Source organism: Prionailurus bengalensis, chromosome C1 (genome assembly GCF_016509475.1).
Source record: "Prionailurus bengalensis isolate Pbe53 chromosome C1, Fcat_Pben_1.1_paternal_pri, whole genome shotgun sequence".
In the NCBI taxonomy this organism is placed as follows: Eukaryota; Metazoa; Chordata; class Mammalia; order Carnivora; family Felidae; genus Prionailurus; species Prionailurus bengalensis.
Window position 1 is genome coordinate 194,886,558 of NC_057345.1, and position 26,245 is coordinate 194,912,802.

Genomic DNA, 26,245 nt, shown 5'->3' on the forward strand with positions numbered 1-26,245 from the left:
TCTGCTATTTGATTTCTTGCGGGGTGGGTTGAGTCAGTAAAGAGGTACTAAATAATGCTAAATAATTTTACCCTGAGATGTGTAACCATATAACTTAGATTCGGAATTTTAGAGAAAATAGATCCTAAGGTATTTTTTCGTTCAATCCTCTCATTTGAGAGATGAATAAAATGCCTCCCAGAGACATCAGGTTACATCTCCAAAACCTACGGTCAGCCTGTAGCAATTTTGACTCATTCATCCGTTCAACAGATGTTCCAAGCCTTGAGCATAGAAAGCAAGCAAAAATATTCACAATACATTTTATATTGAATTAGATAATTAGTTTTCTTAGCGATCTTTTATTCTTTGTTGAAAATCATAAACTGAATCATACACCATTAACAGTCATATGTATTTTTTTTAAGAAAAAAAATTATATGTGTATTGTTTTTGAGGCAAAACATCCTTTAGGTACACAATGTTTCAAAAAGTACAACTGATACTGAATATTGCTCTGAAACAGTTGAATTAATGCCAAAAATTAAATATAAGTTAGATCATATGACTCCTCTGTGCAAAACATTTATTCCTGCCTTACTCAGAATAAAATTTTGAATTTTATAGTGTCCTGATCTGAACGTGATAATTGGGTTAAGGGGTCATTTTATATTTATTTTGCATATAAAATAAAACTGTATTATCACATACATAGCATGATTTCAAAGTTGCCTAATTTGATTTTTCATGAAATTCAGCTTGTCTCTGGATAGAAAGTTTTTGTGGGTTTTCTTGAGGGTAATCTGACCTACAGAGAGTGCTCTGCCACAAAGTTCAGCTTTGGAGCCAGCTTGGGGCATCCTCAAAGGATGAATGGGATCTCTGCTCCTGTCTCTAATATTTGAGATTCTTCTTTTTTCTAATCTGGCCTTCCAAAGCTAGAACTCTGATTTTCTCTGTAGCCTTGCCTATTAGAGGTAAGCCGACCAGACTCAGTTTTGGAAGGTCCTCTAAATGCTACTGAATACACAAAGGAAGTCTTACAGTTCTAAAATTCTATCAAAAGTTATTTGGCTAAGCTGGGGTAAGAAAATTGAGTAGTTTTGATTGGACAAATGAGCTTAAAAAGTGAGTATATTTGTTTCTCTTTCTTTTTACTTAATGAAAGCAACCCCCCCCCCCCCCAATTAGCTACCTTATTACCTTCTCCCTGCTCATTCAAAGGAGATGAGATGCCAACAGGCAAGGTGGGACCCAGTGGTGCAAAGGACCAAGAAAGATAGCTTCTACCATTTTGAGGAAATCTGCATGGTTCCCAGGGCTTCTGCACTTCCCCTGCTCTTGTCACATTGTGAGTTGTGGGTACAATGTGGTGTTCGGTCAGCACAACTCCCTGGATCTGTTCTGGCAGAACAGTGCCTCTCCTATTCCCGGTTCTGGCTCCAGGAAGTCCTAGTTCCTAGTTTCTAGTCAGACCCTTGTGCCTCATGCTCACTACTCAGAACTGCATTTTTAGTTACATTCATTTCCGCATTTTTGAGAGTGTTAAAATTCAATTTGTGAAGTCTGAACAGAGGGTAGTTTCTGAGCCATGTTAACAAACACAGCATGAGCTGGGACATTGAGGAATGAATGAATGAAAAGCAAGGATTAATAGTGTTTTCTTAAAAAAAATGTGACATCTCAGTTGCCTTTCATATCAAAGGGTGAATTTGAAACTTTGACATTGAAAATTATCAAAGTCAAGTTTTTCCTGTTTCTAGAGGTAGCTGGTTTTGACCTAGTTCCAAATAGAAGTATTTTATAGAGCTGCAATTGTACAACTGAACTGAAGTGTGTTAGGAGACACGGTGATGAAATGTCATTGAGGCAAAGAAAGAAGATTGTGGAGATATTACCAAAAGTCAAAGCAAAAAGAAAATTTACAGAATTCAAGAGCCTTGCAGCTAGTGAATCAGTGTTCAATTTATATTCATACAATATATGCCACTTTCCATTTAGTAGGAAGCGTTTTTCGGGTAGCATGATAGACATTCTGCACAACTCAGTCACACTTATCTTTCCTGTATGGTTGAATAACGTGAAAAATACATGCATGCAAATAATGCTAGGAAAGGTTTAATAATGTGCGAGTGCAAAATCTCCCTGTCTTTGATTTCCGTGTTATTCAAACTTCAAATCCATTGATTCTGCAGATTGCAGTGTATCAGGGTCAGGATTATACTTTGGTCTTGGGGTCTAGTTGATTCTACTGTGGTACATCTTTCTAATGGAATGCTGTGCTACTGAGCTGTATTGGTACCGATAGGAAAAGAAATAAAAATGTACTGTTAAAAGGAAAGAGCCAGTTGCAGAACAGAGTATACGTTGCACTTTTCATAGGGTAGGGGAAAATAAGATATAATATTTGGATTTGAATATGCATAAGAAAACACTAGAAACATATACAATAAAGTAATAAAAGATATGATGTATACGGAGAGAGATGGGCAGAGGAAAATAGGAAGATGGGAAGAACTGAGATGTCTCAATGGCTGTCTTTTCATATAGTTTGATTTTTCAAATGGGAATGTATCACCTGTATGAAAATGTTAAAATTTAAAACTATATGGTCATTACATATATACTGAAAATGTTTTACCTTCAAAGGGTAGTTGAAATTGCTTTGTATTATCCATAACTTATTCAGTTAAAAGTAACTTTTTGATAAGTTTATCATCTAGAATTAAAAAATTATCCTTATATCCCTAATATTTTTTATATAATTTCATTTATTGTCCCTACAATTGATGCTAGGTGTTGCCTAAGGAGAAAGAACCCAAGAAAGAAGCTTTGAGTCATGTATCTTTAATGTATAAAAACTGTTTAAAGTGCTACATTAAACTTCCAAGCAGAATTAGTTTTTCTCAACACTGTTCCATTTATTCCAATTTCACCCAATCCCAAACCAGCCAGGGTGAGACTGAGTGAACTTACTTTCAATTCAATTCAATCCAAAAAATATTTGTCAGCTACCTACATGCTCCATATTATTATAGGCACTTATACTACATCAGAAAATAAGAAAAACGTTCCCTGTTCATGTAGAAACTAAATTCTAGTTGGGATGGCAGTTGAGCAGAAGATAAACATAACAAATAGGTAAATCATATAGTGTTTTTATTAAGTACTGCTAAAAACAAGCTTTTTACAGTCGAAGATAAAATCATGGATTTTATGCTAATGTAAAATGAGCATTGTCAAAGATCTTTAATTCACTAATTAACGAGGGAACCAGTAAGATGTCATAACTGGTTCAAAGAAGAAATATAGGAATCACACGCTTATATTTAGCAAAATGAACACTGACATAAATTTATAAATACATGCAAAAATTCAGTCTTCGTAAGGCAATAATCAATCATATTCCACCAAACACAACTAGTTTTCATTTCTATGTATAAAAATCACTTGCTTCTAGTTTTCTAATGCATATCTGTCAACAAGGATCATTTGCATTATTGTCAGTTTTTCTTTTAATGTTTATTTTTGAGAGAGAAAGAGCATGAGCAGGGGAGAGACAGAGAGAGAGGGAGACACAGAATTCAAAGCAGGCTCCAGGCTCTGAGCGGTCAGCACAGAGCCCAACTGGGGACTCGGACTCACAAACTGCGAGCGCCGGTAACGTGAGCCAAAGTTGGATGCTTAACTGATTGAGCCACCACTGTCAGCTTTTTATTGCATTTCGATGGATAAGAATGATTCACATTATTGTCAGTATTCTACAGCATGTGGAGTTACAGAATTGCTGGAACTTTTGGAAGTGAGAAGACTTTCTCATTCCAGTGATAAGAAAATGAAGTATCAGGTGTACCACATTTAGAAGACAATAATTTTTTGTGGCTCTGGAACTGTGGTTTTGACTCTTGTTGATATAAAATTAAACAATATTTATAATGCTCCACAGTTCATCGTATGGAAACCAAGACCCATTACACATTTTTTCACTAGTTTGGGTATTTAATGAGATGTGTGTGTGTGTGTGTGTGTGTGTGTGTGTGTCTACTTATCTTTCAATCAAAAGCTTGGGACGGCGGGGGGGGGGGGGGGGTGGTGCGCCTGGGTGGCTCAGTTGGTTAAACATCCAACTTTGGCTCAGGTCATGATCTCACAGTTGGTGAGTTCAAGCCCCACATCAGGCTCATGCTGATAGCTCAGAGCCTGGAGCCTGCTTCAGATTTGTGTCTCCCTCTCTCTCTGCCCCTCCCCGGCTTGCATTCTGTCTCTCCCTCTCAAAAATAAATAAACATTAAAAAAAAAAGCTTGGGACAGGAATGTTCAGTAAAACTTAAAATGCTACTTGGTTCTCACTGCCTATTTGCTTGTCAATTTATTCATGAAAATTCTTTTCATATCTCAGATGCTGGGAACTTAGTGCTGGAAACATCAAGTGGATTTATCAAGCTCCAATCTTAGCAGCTATCGGGGTGAGTGTAAAAAGCCTGTGTAGTAGAAAGAAAGGAATAGGATGCATAATTAAGTTGTTGCTAAAACTGAGAGAGAGTGTGTCTGTCTCTTTCTTCTACAAAGGTTTAGGAGACTCGCACATTACAGCAATAGCTGTTGGGAGAGTCTGGGCTAGGATCATACCAGGACTTGTGGCTGATGCTGAGATCTATGCAGAAAGCACAGACCTTGCTTTAATCAGCTAGCACATGGTTAAATTCCAGGGCTTCAAGATATCTGTGACCATTTACATGTTCAAGGAGTTGGAAGGTCCTAAAACTCCTCTTTCTTTACATCTGTTATATTATAGCTCCACTTTACTGTTCTGATCACCTGGTAGTAAGTAGGTCAGGAGGAGAGGACAAATAGTGGGAGAACAGAGGAATTACTGGGAGAAAGAAAAATGATAGGACGCTTCATTATAAAGCATTGACTAAACCTCTTCCTTGGCATAATGTCTTCCAGTAGTTAAGAGGATGCTATGTGGAGACATATTCCACAGAATCCTGTCTGATATGTAATAGAAAAAGACTGGAGTAGGCAATGTGTATTGCATGGACCTTATCTGCCTATAATATTTCACGGGTGTATTATATCTGTGTTGTGAAAGAAAACAAAGTTACACTTCTTTGTGTCTGACAAAACTCACCAAAATGTTTACTCTTGACTTCCCTTGAAGGCTTTATCGCTTCTCTGTGGTTTGATGAAGAAATTATACCATCTCATGTTTCTTGTGTTAATTCAAGATTATAAACATCTTAATACAATGACTTATGTTCCCATATTAACTGTTAAATCATTTGAAAGTAATGTAGGAGTCTAATTCTTAATGATTTTCTTTTTTTTGGTCTTTCTTTGTTCTCCAGTTTCTTACTTTTCTCATTTTGTTTTCTGTAGCACAATGCATCACCCAGTTTGTCATTATGTTGCCACACTGGATACAGAGGGACAGCTATTAATGGGACTGAGGTTTTGTAGTATTTATCCAGACTCAGAGAAAAGCTTGTTTATCTCATAGGAAAAATGCAGAAAGAAAAATAGAAAAGATTGAAAAGGACTCTTCATTTCAAAAGCCCATTGGTGTAAGTGCTTATGGGGGAAATAAAATGTAGAACACTTTTAGAGAAGCCGGTTTGTATCCTTGAGAAAACAGCATATTAGCAAAATAGAACAGATTCTATGTCATAGGAGAAGCTATAAACGGACTGTGGGTAAATGAATGAACGACTTACATTTATAAACTCTTATCATTTAATTTTAATTTTAATGAAGGGCTGCTTTCTTAGTCTGGGGATAAACCACCCCATCAAACCTTTTGGTGATAAACTATATCCCTGGGGGAACATGAATGAAGTTAAAGATACAAATTCACTTTATGAAGTAGGGTCTGGTGTTTACCACTCTGATTTCCCTTTTATCCTCTAATACTCTATCCTCATCTGTGCTTCCCCACCTTTCATTTTCTTTCCTCCTAGTTCCTCCTCTACTGGGTTCGCTCATCCATCACTTACCAAACTCTTTTTAAGGGGTCTTCTTACTTTTAGTGTCTTCAGTGCTTTGTACTAGAATTGTGAAATAAGAGATAATTAAACATTATATGAAAATGTAGGTGAGTTTAAGAACATCAAGTGTGAGTTTTCATTTGCTGGAAAGAAAAGACCTGTGAAAAGTCTAAGAGATCCTCGCAAAATTAATAACTGAAGCAGAGGACAGTGGAGAAAAGTAAATCATAGGACGTCTTCCATTGAAACCGTTGATTTAAAATTTTTTAAATGTTTATTTATATTTTAGACAGAGAAAGAGAGAGAGAGCGCACAAGCAGGGGAGGGGCAGAGACAGAGGGAGATGCAGAATCCAAAGCAGGCTCCAGGCTGTCAGCACAGAGACTGGCCAGGGGCTCCAACTCACAAACTGTGAGATCATGACCTGATCTGGGAACGCTTAACCGACTGGGACAAAGTGGGACGCTTAACCAACTGAGCCACCCAGGCACCCCCCAAAACCATTGATTTTTTAGCCAAAGCTTTGTGTTTTTGTGTTTGTTTGTTTGCAGATCTTAGTTACATCGTCAACATGGATGAGAAGTTTATTTGCTGAGGTTTCTAAACTGAAAAGTAAAACAGTAAAGTTAGGCGATTGTGGAGGTTCTTAGAAGATTCCCCATTGGGGAAAGAGAGCTAGAAATGATGGTACACTCAATGCATTTTGGAGAAAACTTAGGGGGAAGCCACTTTCATATTCTCGAACTAAAATTATGGCAGCTCCAAAGCAAGAATTCTTAAATGTTTTTCCAGTATCACAACACCCATTTATTCTCATGAATCAGAGAAGATTCAAGAGAAGCTTTGTGTTCTTTGAGCGACCATTTTGTTTTAGTATTACAATTCAGTTATCACAGTTCCCTTTAAGATCCTCTCATTTCACTTTAGAACCAGTCTGTAAGGAAAGAGGTGTGCCTGAACCTCGTCCTCGTCCTCGTGTTCTGAGTGACAAGGCTCCCTCCTCTCAGCTCCTCAGTGTCCTGAAGCTGGGAAGCATGACAAATAACAGCAAACACTGCACAGTGCTTACCTTGCAGTGGGCACTGTTTTCAGTGCTTTATTTACATAGACTTATCTAATCTTCTAGAAGAGAAAACTGCCCGAGGTCACACAGCTAGTAAGTGATGGAGTAAGTGGCTAGTAAGTGGGGATTCTAACTTCAGGCCCACTGTCTCTACCCAATGAACTCCTTGCACGTATAATAAAATCTAACGTTCCTGATAGTCTAGAGAAGCCCCCGGTCACTCGTGCCTGCACCATTTACATGCAGTACCTCATTTACATGCAGCCACATTGTTTTCCTTTCAGATCCTTGAACTTGTCCACCTCTGCCTCCTCAGGGCTTTCCCACATTCTGCTCTGTACCCCTGGAAGGTGGGGATGTGCTTTCTTCCCTTCCTCACTTTAAATGCCACTTCTTCATTGTGGCCTCCTTGATGCCTCCAGTCTAAATTAGGTCACACCTGTCATAACCCACAGAGCAAGGTGAGGTTTTTTTCCTTCTCAAGATCATCACAATGTATGAAGCTCCTAATTGCTGAGCGTCCATCTTGCCCTCTAAGCTACAAGGATTGTGTGATCAAGAACCATATTTTCCCTAAACTTCTATATTTCTAGTGCCTAGCAGGTTTCCTGGTGCAGAGTGGCCACTCAATAAATATTTGTTGAAAAAATAAAACTGTGTGCGAAGTAGATGCCCTGGGGCACTGGTAAGAGGCAAGAAGTGAAATGAGAGCACCAAGCAAAGTGGTGTGCAATTACACAACCTCTGCATTTCCTGTAACCTTTTCATTTCCAGAGAAGGTAACTAGAGTCCACACAGATAAAGGTCACAGATAGTGTGACAAAATAAGACTAAGCACGGTCTTGACCATGTTCTTGTCACTTGCACTCCAAAACGTGTCAAGATTGTTTCTTGAATTTATGGGAAAAAGGTCTTTCAATTTTTAAGGCAATATTTATAGTTTTTATATATTAACTTTGGATAAAATATTTGTTTTTCAAACTTGCATTGCATGTGGCAGGGTTTTATGTAATTAGATATACTCCATATACGCTATCAGAAATTATTTGCCAAGAATTTTATTTTTTTTTTCTTTTTAAATTTTTTTTTCAACGTTTATTTATTTTTGGGACAGAGAGAGACAGAGCATGAACGGGGGAGGGGCAGAGAGAGAGGGAGACACAGAATCGGAAACAGGCTCCAGGCTCTGAGCCATCAGCCCAGAGCCTGTCGCGGGGCTCGAACTCAAGGACTGCGAGATCGTGACCTGGCTGAAGTCGGACGCTTAACCAACTGTGCCACCCAGGCGCCCCTATTTGCCAAGAATTTTAAATATAGGTTGGATCCCTCACTTAATTCTGGCTTTGGATACTGGAATAGCAGAGATTCTATTAATTGGAACTTTGTGTATCTGGGAGTAAAATCTGGGAGTAAATGTGATCAGAAGTTCTAAGCTATATATAAAGCAAACGGAATTTAAGAGAACACAGGCGTTTATAGAGAATAAGCATTTATAGGTTCTAACTTGAAGAAGTCATATCGAGAGAATCGAATTTTAGAGATCATCAGACTTTAGTATAAATTTAGGATGAACCACTGTATTTTGGAATCACACAATCTAAAATTATAGCACTGTTGTTGGCTTTGTTTTATTCACAAGTGTTAAAACCATGTTTAAGAGAACATCAGAAAACATTAGAAAACATTCATTTTTTTTGTTCTGAAAATAAACATCTGCCAATATAACAATTTGTTATTCACCTGCAACACGCTGTTGATTTGAGGATGATTAAGAAAAAATTCTTCTGTATAACATCAAACTCTGAGAGGAATACTTCCTGGTCGACAGCAGAGACGGAGCGTTGTTTTGGTGCTGGGCCTTCCAGAACATCAATGGAAGGAAGAAGAGGGCACGCAGGGCAGCATGGCCTGGAAGAAGTGGTAAAGGTTTAGTTGGCGGATGTAATCCATCCTGACCAAGGGGGCTACCGCCCCCGGAGACAGGAGGACCTACATTCACACAGGAGGCTAAGGGGCAGACTCCTAACCCTGGAGATGCTGCAGGGCAAGTGTGCTCGTGGCAAGCTCCCAAGGCAAAGAAGGATGGGCCATGTCAAACAAAGTCCATATTCTTCCCACATTTGCTCATTAAATACTTAGGTTTGTCTCCTTCAGGGCTGGAGAGAGTGAAGGGGAGAACGGAAGTGCACGTCAGTTGAGCAGCGCCCCCTGGCAGGGACAATCGGGACCAGGAGAAAGCACCCCTCCCCCGCATGTGTCCAAAGGCAGAGATGAAAATTGCAGGGGCCCAGAGATGGGTTTATAGAGGTTTTTCAACAGTGGGCTTTCCTATATACATAAATTCTGACTTCTTTCTCTGAGGATGTCTTTTATGATAGACACGTAGAAGTGAACACTCTACATGAAAGGGGGATATGCTGATTTCCCAGAATATAACTAGGGCTCGGAGAGGGCATATCTCATGCAATTATTCATTCACTCATTTAACAAGTCCCGATTAAACACCGAGAACATTGCGGGTGCTGGGTGAGGCAATGGCCGTGATACGGTGGGGCGACAGACACCAGTTCCTCCTGAAGCTTAAGCAGAGTGGGTGAGGCAAACATTTAAACGTGACAAGTGCTGGGGTGAGGTTGGAACAGCTTCAGAGGAAAGCTGACATTCAGCCTGAAGCCTAGGAAAATGAGCTACCCTCGTGAGGGAGGGGGAGCAGTGGGAGTGAGAGAAGGATCCCTGCCAAGAGGGCTCTGGGAACAAAGTCTCAGAGATAGCCTGCGGCGCCAGAGGTTTCCAGGCTGAAGTTTTGAGTTCTTTGTTTCAATTCATCTGTGCTTCACTTTGAATCCATCTTTAAATTTTTAATTGAGAGAGAATCTAATGTTTACATTTGCATTATTTAAAAACCACATTTGCATAAAATTGATTCTATATGTGACTGGTTTTAATGCTGATGAGGGGGTCATTTTATTCACCTTCTCGGTTTTGGTTTTTTCTTTGTTTTATCTGTGCTTTGCCTGAAGTAGACCTTTAAGCAAAATTTTACAAGAGGTTCACATGAGAGATGCGAGGACCCTCTAATTTTCTCTTAGAATCGTGTCTTCATCTTCTAAAATCAAATTGAAGAATCTCACCAGGACGCATCTTCTTGGTCTCGTTCTTTTATCATTCCATTTGCCCCGCGTATAACGTCATTTTTCCGTCTACAGGCTCAGATCTTCCTTTGGCGCAGGGACTTCTCCCTCATATTTTTATTGGTTTGTTCAATTTATCATTATCTTTTCTGCAGAAGGAGAAATAAACCTACATGATAACTTGCAATTCCCTGTCGTCCACACAGGCACCTCTCCCCTCATCATGTGGGTGGTTCTCTCTGTTCTTTACCTCCCGTGTGGGACGCGTCTTCAGTGGTCTTCCACATTGCTGGATGTGTTCTCCTGCTTTGTTAGATCTGCTGTTTGCTGTTTCGAATACTGATTTTAAGACATGATTATATCTTATTTTATTTAATTAATTAATTTATTTAAAAAAATTTTTAATGTTTATTTAGTTTTTGAGACACACACACACACACACACAGAGTCAGGGATGAGTGGGGGAGGGGCTGAGAGAGAGAGAGAGAGAGAGAGAGAGAGAGAGAGAGAGACGCACACACAGAATCTGAAACAGGCTCCAGGCTCTGAGCCGTCAGCACAGAGCCCGATGAGGGGCTCGAGCTCATGAACCGTAAGATCATGACCTGAGCAGAAGTCAGATGCTTAACCGACGGAGCCATCCAGGCTCCCCAAACTTGATTATAGTTTAGATTCTTTACAATCTTTTCTTAATCCATCCTGCTCTTTAAGTTTCTGTCTCCATGGTAACTCAACTCTATTTTATGGACAGTACGGTGCAGTGGTTGAGTGCATGCTATTGCGTCCAGGCGGCAAGGGCCTCAGGAGGCCTCTGCCACATGCTGGCTGTGTGACTGGGAATAATTTGTGTACACTGTTACCCAGATTCCTCATCTGTAAAATGGGGCAATAATATGCCTATCTCCTGTGAAGACTGAGTCACTTCACATAATACACTTAAGTGGTCAATAACTTAGTTTCTAATTACCCTTTATTCTATACTTCCCTAAATTATTCAGAGTAATTATTTGGAATTTCACCCAACTATTGTCGCAGGTATCGGTATATTTCGTTAGCTGATCTTTTAAGGCAGCACGTTTCACTCAATCTTAGTTTTTCTTAATTCTTTCCATAATCCACTTCCTTGTCCTTAAATGCATCATCTTAGTTATTAAACTGATGTATTGGATGTGTGTATTTTCTGTAGTCAAATTCTTGGGAGTTTTCAGTATTTATTTAGTGTGGTCCGCTGGCCAATTGCTGGTCGTGAGCTTTTTAATATGGATGGAGTTTAAGGTTGGCCTGCCTGAAGCCATCTACAATTTTTCCTTTTCCAGGAACGGGAAATGACAAGTGATAGTCCCCAGTTGGCATTGCTTCCATAGCTATGCCAGCTTTAGTTCCTACCACTTCGTCCTTTAAGGGTAATTACACAGCATCGCTTCTCACCAGTTTGACTCCCAGCTGCACTGTATCGCCCGGGGCTGTAGTCATAGGGAGAGTAGAATTAATGGGGCCTGACATGAGTGGCTGTTCACAAAGTAGCACTCATGTGACATCTGTGAGCAGCTCTCACCCTCTTATTGAAAAAGATTTTGTGTCTTAGGCACCGGCTTGGCTCAGTCGGTTGAGCATCTGACTTTGGCTCAGGTCATGATCTCACTGTTCTGGAGTTGGAGCCCCTCATCAGGCTTGCTGCTGTCAGCACAGAGCCTGCTTGGGAGTCTCTGTCCCCCTCTCTCTACCCCTCCCCTGCTCATGCATGCTCTCTCTCTCTCTCTCTCTCTCTCTCTCTGTCTCAAAATAAACAAACATTAAAAAAAAAAAGAAAATGATTTTACGTTTGGAGCCAGGTGTTGCGGTGGGTGAGGATGAATGGAGGTCCTCAGCTCTCATGTTTTGCATTTTTTTTTATCCTCCTGAAGAGAAGGTATAAGGTAGTGGTTAAGAATTCACAGTACAGACCTGGGTCAGATTCCCCTGATAGCTGGGTAGCTTAGGTCAAATCAATTGATCTCTTTGGGCTGGAGTTTCTTCATCCGTAATAAAGGGACCTATGCCTGTCCCATATTCCCTGTGAGCATTTAAACTCAGGTGTTCAATAAATGGCAGCTGTTACTGGCCTGAAAAATCCTTATTCTTCCACCAGCTCACAGTGCACCTGTGTCCTTCCTCCAGGGTATGGGGCTCAAGTCTCAGCCCCTAGTTCTTGTAAGAAGTGTGAAATCAGTGAGAGGTGAGAGCATAGTCAGTAGGTAGGATGGCAAAGAAGGTGGCAGGGGGCTGAGGGCTGATGGAGACGATCAGCTGGACCCAGGAGAGGGGCACATGAATCACCCCACAACCCAAATTCTTCGAATTCCAGAAATGGTTGAAAACTTGGCAAGACAAGTTTTATTTTCCAAGATCCAGAACTTGATCGGTCCTCTCTTCCTGCTGTTCATCTGCCGCTGACACAAGCCCACTCTTGGCAACCCACATTGCCGTTATTCCTAAGTAGTGACACTTTCTGGACTGCAGGCATCTCCAGGGCCTCAGGCTTCTACTTCCCTATGACCCTAGACCTGGAGATCTTTTCTTTTTCTTCATTTTGGATCTCTTCTCTGATTCTTGTGGCCCTCGGACATAAAAGGGCTTATCCTACCACCACCTCCCCAACATTTTTAAAACCAGAACTTGATTGTCTCTGGGGTTCTCACACCTGTAATATTTCAAATTCAATCTAACTGCCTCCAGTGGGGGCCTATTCTTAGACAGCATCTTGTTTTGTGTGTGCCTGAGAAGTGTTTTTAACATATTGTTTTAATTGAAGTGTACATAACATACAATGTTAGTTTTAGGCGTACAACTTAATAGTTTAACAATTATGTATATTACTCAGTGCTCATCAAGATAAGTGTGCTCTTAATCCCTTTTATCTATTTCATCCATGCCCCACATCATTTGCTTTTTTTTTTTTAAACCTATATACTTCACTCAATACTTTTCATATGTCATAAGAAGGACAGCATCCCCCAAACAACTCTATTATTCCTCTCCCTAAGATATATACAGAAGCTGGGAACTCATTTCAAAAAGTGCAGGTAGTTACATTTGTATAACTATTATCCTTTATTCTGCCAGTCTGCCACAGGACTTCATCTGAACTTGGGTTTGGAAATTCCCTATGGATTCTGGCAGATCATCCTCTGGCATTTTTAGTTTCCAGTGCTGTTGCAACTTTTTATCTCTGTGTTTTCATGAGGGCAACTCAAGAATCACTAGCTGTCCAGTATCTTATCTCAGAGTCCCTCTTTCACATATATGGAATGGGTAATTTATGGTTTTTGAATACAAAGAAGTTCAATTTGTATAACTTTTTATAAACATCTTGATGGCTAAGTTAATAATTCTTTGTAATATTACCTTCTCTTTCAGCTCAATTTTATTCTGTTTCTGAATACGGTTAGAGTTCTGGCTACCAAAATCTGGGAGACCAATGCAGTTGGGCATGACACAAAAAAGCAATACAGGTAATTCCAGGACAGGCATCTACCAGAGGAAATATTTTGGTTACTATTTAGAGTAAAGAACAGGTATTGATTGATCTGAAATGTCTCTGAGAGATAAATTTGTGAATATGAATTTTCACTTGGTTTAGTTATGCCATTTATCAGAAATGCATAGATATATTTTAGGAAAATCTAAGTAATCCAGAACCTTCCTAATGTGCTTACATTTTAAGTATTAAGTATAATTTTTTTATCTGTTCTTAGCAGATTGGGATTTTCCCATAAACAATGTTACTACCCAGAAAATCTCTTGTTGATGATCTTAGCAGACAATTTTATCTGTGTTCTTTTTTTTCAATGTTTATTTATTTTTGAGAGAGAGAGAGAGAGAGAGAGAGCAAGTGGGGGAAGGGCAGAGAGAGAAGGAGACAGAATCTGAAGCAGGCTCCAGGCTCTGAGCTGTCAGCACAAAGCCCAACACAGGGCTTGAACTCACCAGCCGTGAGATCATGACCTGAGCTGAAGTCGGATACCTAACCGACTGAGCCACCCAGGGGCCCCTCTGTGTTCTTAAAATAATATGTCATAACTGAAAATATCAAGAAGGTGGGTTTTGCTGTATTGTTTCCAATCTGTTCATCAAACTGGCCCCTACCAAATATAAATTTTTAAGAACGTTCAAATACACTGAGCAAGACACATTATTCAGTCTTTCATGAATCAAAGGGCAAATTGAGTGTTTATGATCATTATCAAGCTATCTTCAGGGTATTCCCACTTTTCCCAATGACAATTTTGGGAGTCCCAAATAATAACAGCCTCTAGGGGCGCCTGGGTGGCGCAGTTGGTTAAGCGTCCGACTTCAGCCAGGTCACCATCTCGCGGTCTGTGAGTTCGAGCCCCGCGTCAGGCTCTGGGCTGATGGCTCAGAGCCTGGAGCCTGTTTCCAATTCTGTGTCTCCCTCTCTCTCTGCCCCTCCCCCATTCATGCTCTGTCTCTCTCTGTCCCAAAAATAAATAAACGTTGAAAAAAAAATTAAAAAAAAAAAAACAGCCTCTATCCAACTGTGCACACATGCAGTGGTCAGGTGGATGTGGATTGATCTTTATAATCCCAAAGTAATAACCACTTCTTTCTGTCTTGGATTGTTAGGAAATGCTGTCTGAGACACAGAAAGGAAGAAACCATAGTCAGTATTTTGGTTCAGTGTCACAACTGTTCTCGAAGGCCTTTGTTGAATTATTTCCCTCTACTGTGTAGGCAACTTTCACTGTCAGGCAGAAAAGATGATGGGTATAGACTGGAGTCTGGGATAAGACACACACTGAACAAACCAGTAGCTGCAGGCTCCAATTATTTTTAATGTGCTGCAAGCGGTATTATTATAATATAAATTGTGCCTAAGAGTTTACAGTGAAGGACCTTTGCCATACTAATATAGCCTGTCTCCTGTCACATCCCACTGATGAAGACAAAGGCCAGGGGATGACAGAACAGTGGAAAATGTAAATAGCTCTTCAATTTTCTCCATAAAGTGGAAAAGTACAAAGGTTTTTGAAAGCTGCTTATTTCTCTAGTTCTGAATAAAAGCTCCTTATTTTTATAGTTCTAAATGATGTGAACTTGAACTCTCAGTTAAAAGTTACCAAAGAGACTTGAGAAAAAATTCTGGAGAGAACAAAGGGTGAATTATCTTAAAACATAGTTTGAATAGACAATATTTTGAGTTCATGCATGGGGGAGTAGTTCTCAAAACAATGGAAGAGAAAAATTCATCAAGGATTAAAATAATCTATTCAGAATTCAGAGCAAATTTTTAAATAATCTGGGGCCCAGAAGTGTTTTAAGTTTGAAGTGATTAATTTGAACAGAGTCTAGACTAATGTCAGGTAGTCAGGGAAAGTATTTTCCAGCCACATACATTTTTTTTTTTTAATAACTGAAACACCCTTCGTATTCTTACTAGTGTCCAAAGTTCAAAATGTGGTGAGGAAAGGCTCTGTCTTTCTTTTTATTTACCACATCAGTTATTTTAAAACAAGACTGGTGTGTAGAAAATTAAATAATATATCAGATTTAACAGCAAGGCTGATGCATTTTTTGCTTTTTAAAAAAAATTTTAAATGTTTATTTAATTTCGAGAGGGAGGGAGGGAGGAAGGGAGGGAGAGAGAGAGAGAGAGAAAGAGAGAGAGAGAGAGAGAGAGAGAGAGAGAGCGCGCATGAGCAGGGGAGGGGCAGAGAGAGAGGGAGACACAGAATCTGAAGCCGGCTCCAGGCTCTGAGCTGTCAGCGCAGAGCCTGAAGCAGGGCTCAAACTCACAAACTGTGAGATCATGACCTGAGTTGAAGTCAGATGCTTAACTGACTGAGCAACCCAGGCACCCCTGCATTTTTTATTTTAAATTACAACTCAATCCCCTTGCAAAGTAAGAAAAGATTGCCAGAAGTGGAAGAACATGAGCTATGAGAAATGCAAGATTGAATGGACAAGAACATTGGAATGTTTTGGCTAATTTGACTTCCCATTCAATGTTAGACAAAGATCGTATTTATTGTTTATTATTTTTGGAACAAATTCAACCAATGTCTATTACGCAGTATGATAGTAAAGAGGGTAGATGTTAAGGCTGAATCCTGTAGTCATTGTCTGACTTTAGGCGAATACTTTGCTTTTCCGAGCCTCTGTCCTCATCAGGCCATGGGATGATAACGGCTCTTACATGGTTGGCAGAATAAAAGGAGGCAGCCAGTATAGTATGTAACAGGGGCGTCATAGGCAACAGCTTCATGGACTGAGTGCCCTTTTTGTGCCACACAAGAATTCAAAGTATAAGAAGACATGGTTTCTGTGTGCAAAAAAATTTGAGTGAGTGGAGAGAGAGAGAGAGAGAGAGAGAGATTAATTTAATTAAACAAAGTGAGGACAGTACCAGTAGAGATGCACTTACAAAGTGTTAGGTGTATAGATAAAAGGAGAAGATTAATTCAAGCTCAAGAGGGATCGAAAAAGGCTTAAGGGAAATTGTAGTTTTTTTCAAAAAGCTAAGTTGACTCTGACAAGGAAAGTAGAGATCTTCCAACACTTTTCACCTGGGGAGAGAGCTGTTGCAAGAATTGAGTATCTATTTTCTAAATAGGACACTGAGTCCCACAGACCCTTCGATTCCTTTACATTCCTCTCATGGCTTTGCCCTTGGAGGCAGAGCTGCCACCGTGTTTTCAGCAAGCCAGAAGGCCACGTTCAGTTGGTGCGTCCCTGATCATCTCGCTAGGCAGCTGTGCCTTTTCAGAGAGCCGGGCTGCAAAGATGTACAGTGTGCGTGAGTGACCAGATGGACGCCGAACAAATCAGTGCCCAGGATTGCTGAATGATTTGATGCGAGTGCGAAAATCCATCTTTATAAGCGAACAGATGACCCATGTATCCATCGGCCTGGTACATGCCCCTGCTTCAACTTACCCCTGGCACTGGAGGATAAATTTTCAAAGAGGATGTAATCATAACTTTTATACAAATATAAATGAACACACTTCAAAGATTTTATTTAAGTCATTAATGAAGGAACTGGTAAGACATTACACACGCTTAAAAGGGAATCATGAAGGCTGAAATGAATTTACAAATGGATGCAAATTAGTAAAACTTGTTAATATCCACAGGGCTAAAATTAGTGACGGCCCACTGGGCACAATTTACATTTCTGTGGACAGGAATTATTTGCACTACTACGGTAGGCCAATTTCTAAGATACATACTTCACCTTCCCCACCCCCTCCCCTGCTCCACCAAGATTACCTTCCCCCTGGTGTACATGCCTCTATAATCATCCTCCATACCCCTTCTTGAGCAAGACCTGTGATAGGACAGTTTCTCCCTTGCTTAGGTTACATTACAAGGCAAAAGTGATGGGATAGTGACTCCTGTGAGTGACAGCCTGGAGAGAGATCCTCCTGCTGGCTTTGAAGAAGTAATCCCACATGTTGTGAAGGCATATGGCTAGGACCTGAGGACAGTCTGAGGGCAGCCTGTAGGAACTGAATGATCCCTGGCCAATAGCCAGCTCCCAGTCCTACAACTTCAAGGAGCTGAGATCTGCTAGCAGTATGCATGAACTTGGAGAAGAGCCCTGAGGTCCAGATGAAAACACAATCCTGGTGGCTGACACCTTGATTTTGGCCTTGTGACACCCTGAGCAGAAGATCTATGTACATCATGCCTGGACGTGAGGCATATAGAAACTGAGAGTGAATAAATGGATATTGTTTATGTCACTAAACTTGTGATAATATGTTACAGAGCAATAGAAAATAAATTCAATTATCATGTTTGCTACAAATTAACTTTTACCTCTACAGAGTTGTAAAAGAGTCTAGTCATAGAAAAAGAGAAAAAACAGATGGCTGAGCTAGCAGGATTCCCACTAAATTGCAGTCTTTGACAACTGTTTCTTGCTCTGCTTTGAACCAAACTGTCCCTAAAGTTTTATATTTGTGCTCATTTCACAATGTGTTGCACTTCTTTCTTCCCCCTTCCCTTCCCTTCCCTTCCCCTCCCTTCGCCTCCCTTCTCCTCTCCTCTCCTCTCCTCTCCTTTCCTCTCCTCTTCTTTCTTTCTCTTTCTTTCTTTCTTTCTTTCTTTCTTTCTTTCTTTCTTTCTTTCTTTCTTTCTTCTTTTTCTTTCCTGTTTTAACCTAGTTTATGGCTCCTAGTCACACACAATAGGAACAATCAAAGTTAGCTTGAGTTTGAGAATATCTCCAGGGGGATTTATCCATTCATCTTAAAAATATTTTTTTAACTTAATGTTTATTTATTTTGAGAGAGAGAGAGAGAGAGTGAGCAGGAGAGGGGCAGAGGGAGAGAGAGACATAGAATCTGAAGCAGGCTCCAGGCTTTGAGCTGTCAGCACAGAGCCCCACGCAGGGCTCAAACTCACGAGGTGTGAGATCATGACCTGAGCCGAAGTTGGACACTCAATGGATTCAGCCACCCAGGTGCCCCTATTCAATCATCTTAAAAGAGGAAATGCAATTTCCTTTTCAGGGTCATGTTAAACAAGACTTGTAAAGTTCTGCAAATGTAGTTAGTGCTGTCCCCCTTTATCTGATTAGACTGAATTCCGATGTCATGAAGTTACTCACAGTGTCTTGCTCATTTATGCAGTGATGGAAAAGGATAGTCACTTGTCAGGGTTCAGGAGGACAGGCATATCCCAAGGAGCCTCTGAAAGTTGAAAGGTTTAGTTAGGTCAGAGAAATCCATGGTCTTACCATGGATGCTGCCTTGAAGGAAACAGACTTAAGGTAGAATTTTCAAACTAAGTAGACTGTAGATGAGTCAAAGTATGAAGTGTGGGGCTAGAACAGCACAGGGGAAAGCCCATAGGCCACTGGGGAAACTGTGAGCCTGAGGCAGAGCAGACGGCTCTGAGACAAGAGGAGCAGATGGTCTAGGCACTACTGAGAGATACAAGAGGCAGAGGAGAATGAGATGGGACACATATGCAACTCTAAATGCCTAAGTTAGGCTTTTGAATATGATTTTGTGGGACACCCAGGTCCTGCAGGAACTGATAAGATGGTTATGATAGGAAAGTGGATGTGTCTGGAAGATGATCCCTATGAAAGCCTTAGACTATTATAGCTCTTCTAAACTTCTGGGCTCTGTAACTCATTTTAGAGGAAAGAAAACCGAATCCCAGTCACTTAGGAAGTTAATGGCAAATCTGGAATCTGAATCCAGTTCTGTTTAGTTTTAGTCCATTGTGATCTCTGCTTATCCACACTGTTTATTTCTAAGAAGGAAACTAGGTAAGTATATACATAAGTAAACAAATAAGGAAGGAAGGAATGAAGGAAGGAAAGAAAGAAGGAAGGGAGAGAGGGAGAAAGAAAAGTAGCTGGAGGAAAGACCAGTAAGAAAGGGAGAAGGTTACAATTGTTTGAGATTACTGGGGCATAAATGATTTCCAAATAAGGGAATATTTGAGGAATAAGAAAGAAGCCAGGGGCGCCTGGGTAGCTCAGTCAGTTAAGCTCAGGTCATGATCTCGCAATCCGTGAGTTCGAGCCCCGCGTCAGGCTCTGTGCTGACAGCCTGTTTCAGATTCTGTGTCTCCCTCTCTCTCCGACCCTCCCCCATTCATGCTGTCTCTCCCTGTCTCAAAAATAAATAAACGTTAAAGAAAAAATTAAAAAAAAAGAAAGAAGAAGCCAGATTTGGCAGATTCTTGGATAAAAAGTACAAAAGAACCCCCTCCCCCCAAAACCCCAAAGCCAAACACCAGAAAATGATGTGCTGGGGTGTACTAGTTATCTACTGTGCAAATGAATTATCACAGACATAAGTGGCTTAAAACAAAACAAAAAAAAATTGCTATTTTAACGTTTCTGTAGGTCAGAAATCTGAGCATGGTGTACATGGACCTCCTCCCTCAGGATCTCTTATAAGGGTCAACTGAGATGTCAATCAGGGCTACAGGCTTATCTTAAGGTTGGACTGGGGAAGAATCCGCTTCCAAGTTTATGAGATTATTGACAGAATTCAGTTTTTTCTTGGCTGTTGGCTGATGCCACCCCACCTTGCCACATGGGCCACTCAGTAGACTAGCTCACAACATGGGTGCTTGCTTCATTGGACCAAACAAGGGAGAGGCTTTTCTATTAAGATGAAAGTTACAATCTTATGAAATGTAATCACAGAAGTGACATCCTATCATTTTGCCTGTAGTCTGTCAATTAGAAACAAGTCCTAGGTTTCTGTCTATACTCAAAGGAAGGGGATTAACAAGAATGTAAATATTAGGTGGGGAATCACTGGGGGCCATTTTAGAGTCAACCAACATACTGGAAACCTGGGGTTCCTCCAGATACACAAGAAAATATATATGAAAAAAGTAGTTAAGGGAAATAAAGTCAAATTGCTTAGCTTGCAAAATAAAGGCACAAAACCTAGAACTGTAGATAATTTGTAGAATATTTACAGACAGCAAAAAACATTGGCCATATGCAGCTTATAAGAAAATATGAAATGATTAATGGAGATCCAACTGATGAAGAAACTAGGGAGTAGTTAATTTTATTTTATTTAAAAAAATTTTAGTGTTTATTTATATTTAAGAGAGAGAGAGAGACTGAGCACAAGCAGGAGAGGGGTGGAGAGGGAGATAGAATCTGAGGCAGGGAGTGAGCTCTTGAGCTGAGCTGTGAGGTCATGACCTAAACGGAAATTAAGAGTTGGACACTTAATTGATTGAGCTACCCACGTGCCCTGGGAGTAGTTAATTTTAAAATGAACAAAACAAATCAAAATGTGGTCTGTGGAAAGTAAAGATAATTAACATGAAGGGAAGTAATACTTGTTTAAGTCTCAAACATAGAAGTTAAAGTAAATTTAGGGCAGCAACAAAGGGCATTTCATAGCTTTATGAAAACAATATCTGTTAATCCAGGAGAGTGGAAATGAGATTAGAGAGAATTAAGGGATAATAATCATGGGAAGTGAGAATAAACAATTTGATTTAGTATAAAAAATTTAGCTTTTAAAAAAAGTACTATTTCCCTTATGCCTTTCTCAGTCCCTCTCGAGCTTGAATTAATCGTTCCGTTTTTTTCTATTTAGTATAAATGTGACAGGAAGAGGAGGGAGGGGGAAAAATATCTAGCAGAAGCCACGGGATCTAAAGAGACGGGGAAAAAGTCAGCCTCTCCTAAGCTTGGTTTTTTTTTGCAAGCCATCTCCACGGACCGGCACTCTAAGTTGGTTACTAAAAAGGCTTCTTTCAGGAAACTCGCCAAATCGACCCTGGTCCTGGTGCTGGTCTTTGGAGTGCACTACATCGTGTTCCTGTGCCTGCCCCACTCCTTCAACGGGCTGGGCTGGGAGGTCCGGATGCACTGTGAGCTCTTCTTCAATTCCTTTCAGGTAGACAGCTCCGGCTCTTGCATTGTGGTACCACCCCCCCCCCCCGCAACTTTTTTCTCTGCTCCTCTCTCCCACTTTCATGCACCTGTCTCCCAGGGGGCCACGGAAGGGCGTTATTCTCTGGAGCCTATGCTTTTAACCTCTGCCCACAGCAGGAGCTGCTTCCCACCAAGTCTGGGCAGTGAGACAAGAAAGCATATTGCTGTAAAATATGGAACACGTACAGAGCAGGGCCTTCTGCGTGTGTGTATGGAAAATAAACGAAAGTCAAAGAAAAAGAAGGCAGGGAGGAGGCAAAAAAAGGGAAAGGGAGACAAAAAAGGAGAAGTAGCTGCTACCCGTTTTATCTCATTTGAAAATACGATTACTGTCATCACTTACATGGCTTACTGCGGACACCTCCCTCCTCCGGGGCACTCGCTCGCTGCCACCTCCGGTCGCCTTAAATCTAGTCTCCGTATATAGTTTGGAGGATCTTAAAAATAAATTTGATCGTGTCACTCATCTACCCGAAGTACCCAGAGTTTTCCCATTTCACTCAGAATAACATCCAAATGCCGTTTGCTGGTGTGCACAGCCCTATGTGGCAGGGATCCTGCCCGACTGTGACCTCGCGTCACACTGTGCTCCCTGTCACCCACTGAGTTTGAGTCACGCTCCTGCTTCCACACTCTCTGTTCCTCAAACTCATTCCTATCTCAGGGGCTCATACTTGCCGTTGCCTTTGTCTGGAGGGCTCTCCCCACAGCATCCCCAATATTCACAAGGCCTGGCTTCTTCTTGTCGCTCAAACCAGCTTAAATGCTATCTCTTCAAAGCGCTCTTCATTGAGTTACCCATTCAATATACCTTCTCCATTCCTCTCTTTCACATTTTGTCTGCATAGCCCTTATTATCTTACAATTGTCCAGCGTGGCTAGGTGTTTATGTTTTATCCATCTGTATTTCCTTCTAGAATGTAAGCTCTAAGGGAAGAGGGACCCCATCTGTCTTGATTAAATTGTTCACCCCTGGCATGCTGAGCAGTTTGCACTGTAGAGGCTCAATAAATACTTTTGAATGAGTGACAAAGAAGTTTCTTTGTCTTTTTGCCATATGATAGCCTATGTCTGTAGTTTCCAGCATTCACAATGTATAAATACCTCGTACTCACCAGGTGCTATTCTGTGATCCTTGAGTGACAACATACATGAAGCTAATAAAATGGGAATCAATTCTGTATGGATCTTACAGTGTTTTATTCAGTTACTTGTTGGGTTCAGCTGACACCGAGGAAGGATCTCAGACAAATATAACATAAACTTAAAGATTTGGAAACATCAGGAGAGAGTAGTTCATATAATTTTCTGAAGGAATCATACCACCACCCAGTTTTTCAATTTATATATTTTGACACAAGACACGTCAGTGCTGTGATCTTCATGAATTGTCAGCATGCTAACATTCTGTTTTGTTCCCCAGGGTTTCTTTGTGTCTATCATCTACTGCTACTGCAACGGGGAGGTAGGTTTGAAGAGCCCCGGACACCCCACAGGTGTAGGTCCGAGTCAGCTTGTAAATGGCCATCACAGTGTGGCCTGAATCTCTTCAGGATCCCCAGGAGTGACAGGAAAAAATGAGCAGGGAGAAAGGGGATATTTCGATCATAAACTATTTTGAGAAAGCAAGAATGAATGGAAATAAGCTAAAGTCTTCCTCTTCTAGCACTTTTCAATGTTAATTCAGTTGCAAACCCTGATATCAGAAACAAAAACAAAAACCCAAACACCATGCAACTTGTTGGAATGTAAATTGTTACTTGGAAGGACAGTGAATTTCATATTCCAGTTAATACATAAACTTACATTCAATTTCGAGTCCTATAAGAAGCTAAAAAATAAGTTTTCTTGGGACAAGTCCATGAGAATATTTTGATATTTTAAAAACCACACGATGGTGACGGGACACTTTTAGTTCATTGAGGGGTTGGCTGGAGAGCATTGGCCATGCTGTTATCAGCTTACCAGGTTTCCACTGCTTTCCATGGAAATTCCAACTAAGCTCTCTTCTGGTACATGGTAATAGCAGGAGAACTGAAACCTCAACCACAAGATTGGGAGAAAGAGCCCCACCCTATTAAGAAGTCATTTGCAGTGCCTGTTTTTCGTGGTACGGGCTTCTTTCCCATTTTTTCCTCCCTCAGTATGCCTGTGCAAAGTCACAGTATTACATTTCAAGTTGAGTACCTTCCATGCCATTCCTCGGGCACAGCTGGCACTATTTACCCCCCCCCCCCCCTTCCACCCAGAATCCTCTGTTCCCTCTCCCACAAGTCAGATGTTTCTATGGGCTGCATTTCAGCTTATATTAAAATACTGATCTTGGACAAGACCCTTTACCTCTCTCGGAGCCAGTAATAACATGTAGAGGTTTTCTGAGGTTGAGGGAGAATATGTACATCATTCCCTGACACACAGTGGAAACTCGGCGATTACTATCGCTGAAGGGCAAATATCCGTCTAACAAGGCTTCAGGCTCCCTGATGGTTTCTGACGCACAATATTTCCTGTGACTTAGGTTCAGTCCGAGGTGAAGAAGTTGTGGGGCCGGTGGAATCTCTCCATCGACTGGAAAAGGACGCCCCCATGCGGCGGCCACCGATACGGCTCCGTGCTCACCACCTTGACCCACAGCACCAGCAGCCAGTCGCAGGTGGCTGCCAGCGCTCGCATGGTGCTCATCTCTGGCAAAGCCACCAAGACAGCCGGCCACCAGCCCGACAGCCACGTGACGTTACCCGGCTATGTCTGGAGTAACTCGGAGCAGGACTGCCTGCCACACTTGATCCACGAGGAGGCCAAGGAAGGTAACGCCAGGCGAGGAGATGAGATTCCAATGGCGGAGTCTCCCAGGCCTTTGGAATTCAACCCAGACCCTGAAGGAAGCAGAGGAGAAACGGAGGATGTTCTCTGAGTCAACATCTGTGACTTTAAAGAGCTGGTCCCTCAGGTTGTGTGAGAGAAGCTTGGCTGGCATTCCTCTGCTTGCGCCCCAGAACTGAAAATTCAGGGTTCAAAGTGTTATTTCACAAAAATTTTCAGGTTGCATGAATTTGATCCTATAAATCCTAAAGACACAAAAGAAGAAGCCTCAGTGGAGTAGTTTATTCTCTTATGTTGGCATCAAGTTCTCTTCCAAATTGTTGTGCGACAAATTGCCCTGTGATTGTTCATTTTTCTGCTGCTCTTGGGTAGAAAACGTTTCACTCCCTTGGCTCTGGTTTTCTCTCATAAATATCACCCTAAGTATGATAGAGATCATTCAGTATGTGTCGTTTCCCTTTTCAGATGTGAGCATTCTGTTTTTCTCTTTCTCATTTTAAGGTTCTTCTACCGTTGCATTTCTTTGGGGGATGCAGGGGAGCAATTAGGGTCTGAAGATGTACGTTGAAATGTGAGCTAAGAACACACACACACTGGAAAATAAGGGGCTGGGCTTTGATAAGATAATACATTTGTGACATATTTGTTTCTTTCTAGGAACAAGGAGAATTACTCAAAAAAGTATTGCACATATTCCTTCTTTTGAATGTCTCCTTTGTGACCAGCCAAATCTCAGGTCTTCTTCACTCCTCTGTAAAGCTTGACATGTCACACGGTTTTCCCTGTTAGCTTGTGTCTGCAGGCTGATTGTGTTTGTAATCGTTTGTATCGCTGGTATGGCACACAGCATCCGTGCCTTTTGTTCTTTGTTCTGTTGCTACATTCCAAATGGCATGCGGGATAAATTAAAAGTTTGTTTTAAAAATACATTTTGGGTGAATTGTAAAACTTTTCCCTCGGCATCTAACTTTGTTTTTGAGAACCAACCCAACGTTCTTTCTTCAAATCGATGGAGACTGGCATGTACCTCCAGCACGTCCCTGAACTTGAAACCTCAGTATATTGCAGCAGTGAAACATTGATTGAGTGTATGTTAGGTACCCAGCATCCCGTTGGTTTTTATTTACAAGCATTAACTTAATTTAATCCTCACTACAAACTTACGGTTAAGTGGTATCACTGTCACCCTTATTACAGATGGCAACGTGACTCACCGAGGTGGAGTAACTTGCCCACAAGTGGCACAGCTAGTCATGACAGAACGTGGCTTCAGATACAGAACTACGGACTTGAACCCCTGCTCATGACCATTATGCTCCACTGTAACCAATATATATGTTGCCCATTAACCAATCAAAACATTCAATTAATTTCTTCTGGGTAGAGAGTGCTTAAGAACCCTTATTATGTCTTAGCCTCTGAACTTCATGAAGTTTCCACTCTAGTGGAGGAGACAAAGGTATGTAGGACATGAAAATATTACAGAGCAATGTGTTTCTAAGTGAAACAACACAGGTCAAGCTGATCTATCTCATTTTGCTGAATGATTTACCCAACATGCCACTAGTGTCCTGATGAATAAGGTACGCTGAGGTCCACACACTTTTTCAAAAATATACTTTCCTGCTATGTTCATTCTTGCCTTCCTCTTCTGTGCCACACAGAGGTAATTTCCTTCTCATCCTGTTTATGGAGGTGCCATTTGCAGATTTAATTTATTTGAGTCTATGCTTTAATGTCACACGCCATGCTGTCTCCTTGTCAGGAGAGAACCATCATGGGCTGAGAGATTCAGTTCTATAGCTAGTTTTCTGTAAGTCTTTATAAT

General features: G+C 40.9%; 1 protein-coding gene across 1 annotated transcript in view; it reads left to right on the forward strand.

Moving 5' to 3' along the window:
- PTH2R (parathyroid hormone 2 receptor) overlaps positions 1–25,344 on the forward strand; it is an 85,120-nt gene extending 59,776 nt beyond the window's left edge. Inside the window, exons 9-13 of the mRNA XM_043577667.1 lie at positions 4,379–4,445; positions 13,557–13,651; positions 21,418–21,556; positions 23,018–23,059; positions 24,113–25,344. Of these exons, the coding sequence (XP_043433602.1) occupies positions 4,379–4,445; positions 13,557–13,651; positions 21,418–21,556; positions 23,018–23,059; positions 24,113–24,508 (739 nt within the window). The 3' untranslated portion in view covers positions 24,509–25,344. The remainder of the gene's footprint in view (positions 1–4,378; positions 4,446–13,556; positions 13,652–21,417; positions 21,557–23,017; positions 23,060–24,112) is intronic.
- The last annotated feature ends 901 nt before the right edge of the window (positions 25,345–26,245 follow it).